Source organism: Diadema antillarum, unplaced genomic scaffold (genome assembly GCF_040938485.1).
Source record: "Diadema antillarum isolate AM-2024a unplaced genomic scaffold, OU_Dant_1.0 seq00000562_RagTag, whole genome shotgun sequence".
NCBI lineage: Eukaryota > Metazoa > Echinodermata > Echinoidea > Diadematoida > Diadematidae > Diadema > Diadema antillarum.
In genome coordinates, this window is record NW_027271501.1 from 1448046 (window position 1) to 1461490 (window position 13445).

The window sequence follows — 13445 nt, forward strand, 5'->3', positions numbered from 1 at the left end:
ATCGGATGTACGAGGGAGAGATCTAGCGCCTCGCATAAGCCTTCCTTGATCAGTACGTCATCTGTTTCCAACACGGACGGACACGTACTCTAACAAGATTTATTCAGTGTATACATAGCATTCAGACTGCGATGTATTGTGCACAGTTTTGCCATAGGTTTCTTGTGTGGAGAACTTACACGAATCTGTATATGTGGGACTGTAATAGAGATCGCCGTGTGCGATGAAAAGATCGTACATATGGGTCAATTTGCATCTATCTTATCTGAGTCAAAATAGTAAAATATGAAGTGAAACGATACAGGATAGGGATTTCAACATCTTTAAATTCTGTGAAGGGGTATAATTCCAGTAATATCGGCCTCATAAATGATTTGTAGAATAGATGAACACGGCACATTTGGTGCAGCAGTTGTAACTGTTTACTGAGCTGAGCATGAGTTTTACACGTAAAATGCAGGTAGCAAAAAAAAAAAAAAAAAAAAAAAAAAAATCCGCCCGACCGACCCTATTTGAAAATCTCATGTTACGCCAATGCAACAATTTTTTTTTTTTTTGGGCCTTATATTCCCTGTGTGAGGGCATTTTTCATCCATACTTGCCTCAAACTGCAAACATTACAAAATATGAGGTATTTCTTTACACTATATAAACTTACAGAGCAATTATGTACATTGTTTAGCTTTTTGGTGTGTTTTTTTGTTTGTTTGTTTGTTTGTTTGTTTGTTTGTTTGTTTGTTTGTTTGTTTGTTTTTTAGCTCACCTGAACTCAATAGCTCAAGTGAGCTATCAGGATTGTTTACTGACTGGTTGACATGCATTAATTTTTTTCACATTTTCATGCTCTTAACAACTGATAGCTGGATTTTGACCAACCTTGGCAGGATGCATCAATAGGGGGTTGGAATCGTAGTTTGTGTGAATGAGAGTGGTGCTGGGGGACCTTGGAGAACCCCAAACCACAAATTTGCATGACTTTCAGATCTTTATATCCCCAGTAAGGGGGGGGGGGGGGGGATGGGACTGGGCCCAAATATTCAAATTAAGAAGGTGTTGCTGAAGGGACCTACAACATTTTTGAAATAGTCTGTCTTACAGTGTAGGTAAAGTGCCATGAAGGCAAAGTGCTGTGCGTAGGTAAGGGCTAGACCTGTGGGTCTCTTGTTCCACATTGTCATGTCATTTTAGCAATAATGTGCAAAAGGGGATGTCTTACAGGTTCAAATTTCATGAATTTTTAGTCTGTGACACAGAAACTAATGCAAGTGGTAAGCAATGACCTTAAAGTTTTGTTAGCTTTTTTTCATGTGAATCAAGTAAATTCAAGAGTAGGTGATTTTAGTTTGTTTTTTTTTATAAAGTGGTTTATGATGGCGGATGCTGTCGTAATGGGAAAGATAAACACAGAGGATGCTCTTGAGTACAAATATGATTTTCCCGAAATTTTTCCATCTCCAAGTGAATCAAGTGATTTAACGTGATTGCATTTGCCAATGCAGAGTACAGGCTCAGGGGTTACTCAGCACTCAAGATTTAGTTTGCTCAGTTTCTACTTGGGAATATCCTCTTATCACTCAGAAAGAGTCAGTGGTGTGATAAGAATGTGGTATGCTGGCCAAATGGATACTTAGATCACCTGCTTAGCTTGTGTGTGGCACATGAGACCTATTTGAACAACAAAAAAAAAGCAGCAAAGATTTAATAGAACAAAGTTTTATTTTATTGGGTCGAACACTTGTTATGAACAGTGTAAAAAAAAGAAAAAGAAAAAAGGTTACTTCAAGAGTTACACAGGATTCTTCAGATTTTCTTCTTTCTTTATTCTTCCTTATTGGCTTCATATCGAAGTGGAAATACAGTATGCTGCTATTTACATGATTGAAAGGACTTCATCAACTGAATTATTTGAATTGAATTGAACAACAAAGTTGACTTTGCTGCCAATCATTTGATTAACCCAAGTGGGTAATGTGCAGGTATTTCAGATTTAGAGACAAGCCTTACAAAATCAGCAGTGTCAGTCACATGTATACATGTTGATAAAGAGGGCTGCTTGTACAATGTACCGTACTAGAGTATCGAGTGTAATCAATATCTTGGTATGTTGTATGTGGACATGTTTGTAAATTGTGTTGAATCATAGAATGCTGTATATACTGAGTGAAACAGTAAAAAGCAGACACTTGTCGGTAGATAAGCTGTAGATTATGGATAAGGTTTCTCATATTTCTGCCACTTGAGGTTGTACTTTGTAAGATGTCAAAAGATTGTTTAAATGTCTGGCACCAATGGAGTTGAAAATTGTGTGGAGGAATGAGTTCATCTTCCTTGCACCAAATGGTGTCCTATGGTATGAGAATGTGATTTCTGTTGGGCGTGCAAGAAGGTTTACCAACTAGTGTTGGGTGTGTTGCGTAATGTCCAGTGGTTTGGTTTATATGTTCAGGTGGAAATAAATCTGGGCAGTGGATGAGTTTATCTACTAGTCTTTTCAAGTGTGTGTGCGTGTGCAGTGTATCCTATAATCCAGGGACCAAACATCTTCTCCCCCCCCCCCCCCCCCACACACACACACTATTACACCAGTTCATACGGAGTTTACTTGGTGCTCCTATTGCAAACCAGACTGAGAAATCATTAACTGATGGTCAGCCTTAGGAAGTGCAGTAAGCAAAAAGCAGCATGATCAACTAACACAGTCAACAGAAAATTGATAAGGCAACAGCATTTAATCTTAGATTTTGTAGACTTTGAATTCTGATAAAGATCAGGCATGGCCAACAAATGCAGCACCTAAAGGTCAAGTTATGAGCTCATTATATCTGCATCTTAGTGTGCAGTATTCAGTAAATTTATGGCCCACTATGCAATTAAAGAATAATTAAGTAAAATTAAGTAAATTGTGAAATTTGATTTTGAAATAGAGCTGTCCAGTATCTGATGACTCATGCACCTCTGTGGCTATTATGTCGGTCAGTGAAGGCCAAGATTGAAGCTTTATTTATTCAAAAGATCTATATTGTGGATTGCATTGTTTTCATCAAGTGTTGATGGTTGTTTTAATTGACCATTTGCCCATTTAATCTGTTTAAAGTAATTGGACAGTATGTTATGGGTATTGCTCAGGTCCAGCAGCTTTTAAGACTACAAACACCCAAATACAGTATGATGCTGCTAAGGGCTTTGCCTCTGGATTTAGAGTGCTCAAAGACAGCAGTTGTGTACTAGTAACCTTGGGTCGAACATAATACTTTAGCCCTCCCTCCCCGTAAAATTTACAAATCATGTCAACAATTAGAAAGCCATCCTGTAGTCCTGTGTGCAGGTACATTGTAGAGATACCCCCAGTGCACCAAATGATAATGGAGGGATGACCTTGAGATTGGTGTCAAGGTCACACTGAAATCCTGTGAGGTTATCAAAAGTATGATTGATGTGTGTGCATTTGTCACAGCCTCATGTTGTGCGCTGAAGCTGTGATGAGCCACATACGCTGGACAGAATCAGGCATTCGCCGAGATTCGCACTGTGTGGTGTGAATTGCTAATTAATGTGTATTTTGTGGCAGGGGGTATTTGCCTATTCAATTCACTGCAGGGATTGGGGATAAAATTAGGGCAGGATTATTTCAAAGGAGCACATACAATTGCAGCAACCCTCTAAAAGGGCATATGATATGAGATATCTACAAAACTGTCAAAATTTGCCTATCCGTCATCTTTAAGCTTGAATAGGGGTTGTAGCTACTTAATACTGTAATACTAAATGTATGCATGCCATGTTCACAAAAGTTGCCCTTACCAACCACAAAGGTTACAGGAGGCTTGCCCTGCCTAGCAACAACTACTAGTAGGTGAATTTCTGCCTATGGAACTTACTGGGAGGGAGCAGGTAAAAGATGAAATGCTTTGATACTAGGCTATAGGAAAACTCTATGAATTGTAATAAATTACAAAATCATTTATTGCCACCCCTACGGCAATAATACATACATGTACTCTCATCAGTCAAAGGCGTACTGTATTAGTGTATTCCAGCAGTCTAATGTACATTCAAATCTTATGCAAGCCTGTACTAAAAGGGTTGCTGCTCAACAACCAAAGCATGACGTAGGCTTGCCAAACAGAATAACCAGTGCATGCAACTGGGTCCCTTGCATCAATTCTATCAAATGCATAATACATTATAGTAGGAACAGGTTAAATGAATACAATGTAGCAGCAAATATATTCTGTGTCTATTACAACTTGTGTAGCTACTTCTAATTGGCATATTTATGTTGTTTTTTTTACAAGAATTTGAATCATTAGCATGCATGTCAAGTACATATTAGAATTTGGCATATATACCCATGACAATGGTTTTAGTTATTGTAGAATTATTGTGATGCATACCATTGTAATACATTCACAAAAGATAGCTGTCTTGACCCAGAATTCTCTTCAAGACGCGTTCTAGATGACAGCAATCTCTGTTGTACCAGCAGAATGCGGTTGTTTGTAACATGTTCAGTGAATTGGAAAGGAGCGCCCGGAGATTGGAAAATTCAAGAAGACACTGCCATGTACACATTGTATTTTTATTGGCAAATAGGCAAGCACCTGTTCAATTTCATGCCCACAAATTTGCTTGATCGAATTCAGTATTGATTGAGGCATTTTGTGGTGGACAGAGAATGTGTGTATAAACAAAGGATACTTGCCTCCTATTAGCTTGTTACCACATTTGTATCCTTGTTTTTTTTACCATACTTTACACTCTGATAATGGTAGTAATGATATTAAGATACCAAATGTATAATTTCACTGTTCTTTCAGTTCATATTCTATTGTGCATACTGCTTTCCATGCATTGTTTATTTTCTCCTGAAGTCATAGTGGAGTTCAGATGCAAAATTGTTGAAGAAAAGTCAGTGTTTGTTAAAAGTGGTTGTGACTGTTGTGGATAATGAATTCTAAAGGTGCTCAAGAACAACAACAATCAGCAGCAGTACACGATTTATAAAATACAAGTTTATGAGCTTTTGCCAGAGATGCCAACTGTTACTTTTTGGCAGTATTTTTGTACTGATATTTTTTTTTTCCTAAACGTACTGCAGGATTCATGGAAAATACTGCGTTTCCCATTTTGTATCACTTCACATTCTATATCAAACTAAATACAGTTTGTTTTTTTTTCACCAAAAATATGCCCCTTCAGCACTCAGAATACTGCAGTGCAATTTACAAGGTTCACACCCCTATCTCATATCTTTCTCTCACGTATGTTTATTTTCATATATTCTTTTCTCCTATCTAGAGCCGTACACTGTTCGGGAGGCCAGGATTCACGTCCGCCACGTGAGAGATCTGCTCAAGTCCCTGGACCCCTCAGATGCCTACAATGGAGTGGACTGCCAATCCCTCTCATCACTCTCTACAGTCCTCAGTGAAGGTATGGAGTTTAATCCTCACCTGGTGTTTTTGGTCTTCACTCGTAAGTGCCGTTCAGACGAAGGTAGTTTTGGTTGGGTAACTTCGGAGGAAGGGTCGGAGGAAGCTTGGTCGGGGGAAGGTTGGAGGAAAGTTAGGAGTAGTGCCTGTCTAAACAAGGTCGTGGTAACTTCCTCCAGTCGGGGGAACTTACCACGAACTCTTCCTCCGACCAAGATACTCTTGAAAGAATTTCGCTACCGCGACTAGCCGTCCAGAGTAAATTACCCGCGTGGACAAGCCCTACTATCATCTATGACCATACAAACCTTACGACCTAGGTAAAACTTCTGGAGTCAAATCGCAATATTGACAGTTTGCAAGTACACATGCGCATGCAGTGCAATTCTACCCTAGCCGACTGCGACAAAGAAGCTAGCGCTCAGAAATTCTCATTGACAAGAATGGAGAATACAAATGCCGCTGATAAAAAAACAATCGTAAGGTCGACGTGCGCGGCGCTACCACTTCCGGGATTTACACTGACCCTCCACGGTGATCCCCGAGAAGGCCCTGAGCTCTGGGGACAATTGTGGTCTGGGCCGTGCTTGGTGCTGAAGAGGTGCTTGCCACCGTCAAAGTTTGTGCAGTTTGTGCGGTTTAATTAATTCAGCTAGCCGCTATCAATTATGTGCCAGTGTATAAAGGTAACTCTCCCTTCCAAATTCTGTCCCCAAATTTGATTTTCTTGAGGGCGCTTGGAGAAGCATCCTTGAACATTAACAATATATGAGATGGTTCTTCATGGCAAGGAAAGTCCCACACTGCAGGGCTTTCCCTGCTATGCAGGATGTGGAGTGCATGCAGGGTATAAAAGGGACATCCCTACATCTGAGTGTGCTTGCTAGCATTACTATTAGGTCAAGCATGGAGGGATTAGTGAATGCTCATGAAAAAGCTTGGCATGAGAAATAAAGTGGTTGGACACATAAAAAGGTTGAATTCAATATTTCAGTCACAAGTATACCCTCATATTCTCATTATATGGGAGATTCTCTTTCCCATCATGAAGCTTTGTACATAAGTACAATCACGGAATCTAATTTTGCACCACGAGAGATTCTGGCTAAAAGCTAAAAGGCATCTTTTATTTTGCTTGGTTTTTCTGATTTCTGATCAATTATGCCAGTTTTCATTGTCAACATTTTGCCCAAACATGGTTCGTTCACAATGTGATGCTGTATCACCAGTAGACTTTGTGAAGAAACTTGACGTATAAGTAAATCAAGTGATTATGCAGTTTTCATTTCCATTTTTTTTTTTTTTTGGGGGGGAGGGAGGATGGAGGGGTTTCAAGATGTCAGTTAGGTGAGCAGAACTGAGAAATTAAGCTCATTCTAAGACAAGACTCTCTCCGCATGTAATCAGGACGTCACTATACACTTTTGCAAACCATTGCAGTAAGAAACAAATCAAAGCTTTCCTCGAATCTCTGAGCCTCGATAGACACCTTCATGTCCTCCTGAACCAAGGCCATCAAATTTTCTGCATGAATGTTCCATATTTATTATCATTCTAATAATGTGATACAGTTACCCTATAGTACCAAGTTGTCCTTCTAAGCTACAATGATCTAATTTTGGTATGTATGCAACTTTGTGTGCTCTTTGCCAGTGTGAGTACACGTATGTATGATGAGTGAAGCAGCCGCCATTTGCTATTCAATTTTATTTGAGCAAGAGGAGAGGCCCAGCAAAGTTGATCCTCTTAATAAACGGTTAAATGGAAATCAGCTCCATACCCCCATCTCTCAACACTTAAAGATTTGGACAGGGGGGCAAACATGCACCCCATATCTCACATAGCCTACCAGTTATGTTGATCCTTTGTTTGAACTCGCCTCAGGAGAGTGGGGACTTCTGCAAGAAATCCTGTTGTTTTGATCCGGATGCTGACGGAGTGATCGATTTGAAAGGGACCCAACTTTTCCTTAAAGCTCCACTTATAGAATGGGTATTAATAGGAATTTGTACCATGAGATACCCGCTAAATTTTGTGCTAAGTGGAAGATAAGACATCACCGTATGGTCTTGATCCTGTTCACCAGCAAAAATTGAAATGAATTCAAAACAGCATGCTAAAAGGCAAAGTAAAGATTGCATGGAAAATGTGACCAGTAGATTTTGTGTTCTGATATTTTTAGATATTACAAATGTGTTATGGACATTTTGTCCAGTTTTCAACCAAGAATCTTACTTGGACATTCTGTGTTCAAAGTGTACTTTCAACAAATAGAACAAAAAATAAAGTTTCGTAGTATTTATGCATTCATGGTGCAATTATTATCCTCACTTACATTTGTCTTTTATATGACGGGAAAAGGAGCTGGTTTAACCGGAATTGCAACTTTGTAACACATTTTCTCGTTACCATTGTCACGAGTTGTTAATGAAAGAGTTTGCAAGTTCAGTATGAGAGTGATTTAAAACCTGAATTATGTTAAAAGGGGAAGTAGCCCTCGCTTGTCTAACATCCTCAAGGATTTCAAACGGAAATGGGTTATTGGGGTTCACAAATACGATTCAGGTGGTAAGTATATCACAACATTCAATTCAAGGTCAGTGTGACATTTGCTAGATGAACTTAATGCCTTCACCATATGCACAAACCCATTTGAATGTGCCATTGGCATTCAAAGATAGACGGGCGAATGATGCCAACCCGTATGACTTGCCCCCAGTAACTAGCGATAGCATGCAAATGATATCAACTTAGCACATTAAATGCAGTATGCAAAAGAAGAAGTATGAGAATAAAATTAATGCCCCGTCACTGACCAGGCACGCTAACCTGGAAACATTAAACTGCACATTACTTGAATATGAGACCATTATGAAGCAAATAATTTTCACACAACAATAGATATATAATGTACTCTTAGATGAATCCCACAAGGATTTGAACAATTATCCTCCCAGCATTCCCACTGATTCCCACTGATCAGTTACTAACCATCCCCTTTAAAGGGAACGCAAACCCAAAGAGCAATGTGGATTGAATAAAATCATTAACATTAGTAGAACACATCAGTGAAAGTTTGAGGAAAATCGGACAATCGATGCAAAAGTTATGAATTTTTAAAGTTTTGGTGTTGGAACCGCTGGATGAGGAGACTACTAGAGGTTATGACGTATGAGTGGACAACAACATAAAGGAAATATAAAAGGAATTCCACAAAAATTTACTTTTCTAGCAAATTGAAAGAGTCCTTGACTAACCGCTTTCAGAAAGCAGGGGGAATAATTGCTACCCCTAACATATGTCAGTATCAAGCTGATGGAATGTGTAATTTTCATGAAAAATGAATTTTTATTGAATTCCCTTTATATTTTCCTTATATTGTAGTCCACTCATACGTCATAACCTCTAGTAGTCTCCTCATCCAGCGGTCCCAACATCAAAACTTTAAAAATTCATAATTTTTGCATCGATTGCCCGATTTTCCTCAAACTTTCACTGATGTCTTCTACTAATGTTACTGCTTTCACTCAATCCACATTGCTCTTTGGGTTTGCGTTCCCTTTAATTTCAGACTAGATCTTACTTCTCACTTCATGATGAGGATAGTTGTCATCCTAGCGAGGACAGCTTTTCTTTTTGTTTCTAGATTACTTGCTTTTACTCAATGTGCTTTTATGAAAACCTGAAAACTCTTTTATCACCCTGCCCTCCTACATTAACCCTATAAAGCCCAAGGGGGGGCACATTGTGCCCCCCCTACCAGATTATCATTTGCCACTCCTTCGCCCTTTATCCGATTTCAACCAAATTTGGTGACTTTTCCTAAAATCTTATTGCGAACATTTTGATATATAATTTAGCTATATTTGATGTTGCTGGTTGCCATGGTAACCATAAACTGACAACCATGTCAGTCAGATTTTGCATCTTTTTTCTGTTCCCATTTTATTTAACAGCATTACAGTGGATGAAATGGGTGTTTCTTGGCTGAAATTTGTTTAAGGAGCAAAATTTGAAGTAATTATGGTCCTGGAAAGTTTTTCTTATTATTTCCTTTGTTTTTATGAGACAAAGGAATAAAACAATAGATATAATAGAGATAATTGAAAAAAAAATGATATTTTCTAAAGATTGCCCTTCTATTTTGTGTTATTTTGATTCCCTCACCCAAGTTATGCCTCTAATATCATTAGTTTATCATATTAGCAATCTGCAATCTTGAAATTCCACTATTATGCAAATATGAAGTGTCATAACTATACATGTACCCATCCGAAACATTTCATCTCAGGTCTCATAATGTATTATTATGCTGACATGAATAGCGCCCCCATGTGGTGACCTTGAGAAATTTCAACCATAACAAATAATAAGATTCCACTTGCTTATCATTTGTGACAAATATGAATATGATTGGTCTATAATAAGACATATATAATGAGAATAAAGAAATTATACAGAAAAATCATGTTTTTGGCATATTTCCTATGTATTTCTTTATATTTTGGAAAATAGCGCCCTCCATGGGTGACCTTGAGAAAATTCAAATGTACGGTCATGTAGAGTATGAGTTACTCTACCCATGTGCCAAATATGACGATGATACATCAAATAATAAAAAAGTTATATAGGGGGGGCACAATGTGCCCCCCCCCTTGGGCCTGCGAGGGGTCAAAATAGCTTGGGCTTAATAGGGTTAATGCTGTGACAATGTATAAACTTGTGGAGAATGATTTAATGAGTGCTCGCACACATACCAGAGTATTTGCTTTTTTAATGTCATTAGAAGTATGCTAGCTGTGACTTACGTAAAATTATGACAGCAAACTTGAGTCGCAAATATCCAGAATAAATTTCCATGATCATAGGTTGTCTAAGTGATGGGGCAGGGGTGTTTTCCAATTGACTCTAGCTAGATGTTGTGCAGTATCTGAGCACTTTGTAATGCCAAAGATGTTCAGAAGCATTTCAGAATCATAGGCTGCGTTTATCTGACTTGAGAGAGAGAATCACGTTTCAAAACATGTTTGGAATGGTGTTTGCGAATGTGGTTTAAAATGCTATTCTGGGGATGCCGCATTTATCTAACCATAAAATACAATCACGATTCGAGTGTTGTCACTGCGCAGCTACTTTGCGCCATTCGACCCGGGAAGTAAAGGTCAACTGCATACCATCAAACATGCCTCCTCAGTCACACACAAATAATGGGTAGAGAGCACAACCGGAAATAGCTGGGATTTGACCAAGAGATCTAAACACGTTTCAAAACGGCATTGCATTTATCTACTCCCAAAACCGCGATCATGGTCTCAAACGTATTTCAAAACAGCATAAATTTCTAAACGTGTTTGAAAACACAGTTGCGTTTATCTAACCTCTGAAAATGCTTCAAACATGTTTAGGATCATGATTCTGCCTCAGAAAATTTTTAGATACCAGTAAACGCAGCCTTGATCACAAGTCAAGTTCTCGCATCAGTCAAAAACAGCTGAACGTCTTCCCCTCTGTTTGAACCACTCATAGTCTCTCTTCCAGCGAGTCAGACAACATCCACCAAGCTCAGCATGTGCTCGAGGCCCATGGAGATTCAGCATGGTGTATCCCCTTTCATTGTCACTAATCCCAGGGAATCCCATTTCAGCTGAAAATATCCCTCAGACATAACGCATGGGAAGAGGAGTAGCTAGGTTAAGCCTAGCGCAGTGCCCTATTCTCATTTAGTTATTATTGAATGCTTTATTCCCCCCTGCCTGTCAGCTCAGGGCAGTGCTTTGGGAGAAACCCTTTTTTAATATTCTGAATTACATTTTGTGTGTGTGTGTGTGTGTGTGTGTGTATGTGTGATTATTGTACTGTGTTTTTTTTTTCTTTTCTGAAATTCAGTATAGATAGTAATAATTATAATAATAATAATGATTTTGTTGTATTTTCTAAGAATAGAAGAAATTATGATCTGAAGCTCAGTATGATTGGAGCAGACTGTTGTCATATCTTTTTGATTCATTTCTCCCCAGAAGTGAAGAATGAGTGAACAGTGGAGGCAGAGAAATTATTAGACCCTGTCTCATTGGATGGACCAATCAGCATTCAACTTTGAGAAATAAGATTACATGACAATTTGGGCAGGTCATTGTAAACCCGAAATCCAGGGGCAATTAAATTCATCATCAAAAAAAGAAAAGTGAATAGATGCTTGCCTATTAAAAGTGTTTGACTCTTGCCCATTTGAAGGGATTTTTTTTTCATTTATTGTCACTGTTTTTTCATCTTTTTTTAAAAATACTTTCTCATGGTTAGTTTTAAAACAAGGTCCATTCTAATGTGCTAATATGAGGCCTGAAATAAGGCCCGTGCTAATATACTAAAGTGAGGCCCAAAATTAGGTCCATTGCCTTCTCATTGACCTCTCCACTTAATGATATAACTTTGTTTTATCTTTCACAATGTCATGCTGTACTTGTTCAGATTATTGTCACAATCATCCATGTCTCATTCAGTGAAAATAAACGAAGGAATTCATAAAAATAGAATAATCTAATTAAAAAAAAAAAAAAAACTAAAATTAGTTTTATGCTGGGAGTCTTGGAAGAAGACTACAGTAAGCTTTCATAAACAAGCCTGCATCTAGGAATGAAACATAACTCGTCTCTAGTGAGCCCCATCCCATCCCAGGCACGGCCCTTCCATTCCATGTGGCATGAAGGGTTAATTGGGATGGCGGATACTTCATGTAGCTTGTCCCTCCTCACAGGTAGAGCATCCCAAGGTCAAATGCTTGAGCAGCATTAATGACACCTCCCAAATGAGAGCACTCAACATTAGCTGTCATCTTACACAGGGAGAGAAATGAGAAGACATGCTTAACCCTCCTGACTATTACTGCAACAATATATCAATGGCAGTGCATACCTGTTGCTAACAGTAGTGAAAGACTTAATTTGTCTCGAGGCAAAGTAAAAAAAAAAATGGTTTATATTTTCAGTGAGAAATGAGTCTGATGCTAACTACAGGTTATCTTGCACCATGAAGCAACAAACAGTGGCAATCCTGTTTGATTTGATTACTGGAACTACACCAGTCTTACACTTGAGTCCCATTGGACAGTTCCAGCACATATATTGTGATGTCATATTTCACTTTACATTGAGATCATAAAATTGTTCAATTTTTTTTTTTAAAGTATACAAGAGATGAATGTACAGTGCATTAGATAATCTGTGAAGACGAGTCCTGAGAATACTGGGGCAGGCGTCTATGGGACATGCCTCTTCTAGCAAAATCAGCCCATCATGAAAGGGCTACAAGTAGTTCTGGAGGTACAGGGAATCTTTCTGCTACATTTGATTCTTTTAGCTTCAGTTGGGTAAAGCAGACTTCCCAGCCACTCTGAATTTAGAGGAAGGAATCTGAATTTTGACCATACCCAGCTTCACAATTTTGCTACGTACCGCTGTTGGAACTGCTTTTTCTTTCCGACTTCTGAGCCATATCATCCCTATTTTTCAGTCAGAAAGATTGGGCGGTCCGGTAAAGGTTATTCATGGTTTCAGAGTATTGCCTTTTTTTCAGAAAAAGCTCATGATGTGCATGACTTCCTTAGCTGAACTGGGTAACTCGTCATATGACGTTATGGCTTTCTGAGCTGCTCTTTGTTGAGGGTACTATCACCACTAGATTCCCAGTTCCCAGTGTGTTTTTCTTTCTAGATGAGCAGGTTATTTTATTAGTTGTATATTGACTGCATTTCAGTGGATAACTTTCTTCAGTCTTTTTTTTTTTCTTTCTGTGGTCTTGCTGGTTGTGATTACCGATGCAGTACGGTTGTGATTACCGATGCAGTACGGTAATTGATTTTTACCTGTTGTACTTCATTTAGTGCTTTGATACCTTAAATGTACCTTGCAAAAGTTTGGTATTGTTACAGCTTTTGTCAATGGTTTGATCAGACAAAGTGCTGTGAGAGAGCCAACTGGCTAGCTAAATGGATTCAGAGTGATCCACATCACATGT

At 38.6% G+C, this 13445-nt stretch overlaps 1 protein-coding gene across 1 annotated transcript in view; it reads left to right on the forward strand.

Moving 5' to 3' along the window:
• The window catches only part of LOC139735023 (clustered mitochondria protein homolog), a 93176-nt gene that overhangs the window by 33470 nt on the left and 46261 nt on the right, over positions 1-13445 (forward strand). Inside the window, exon 4 of the mRNA XM_071645797.1 lies at positions 5299-5433. Coding sequence (XP_071501898.1) covers positions 5299-5433 — 135 coding nt within the window. The remainder of the gene's footprint in view (positions 1-5298; positions 5434-13445) is intronic.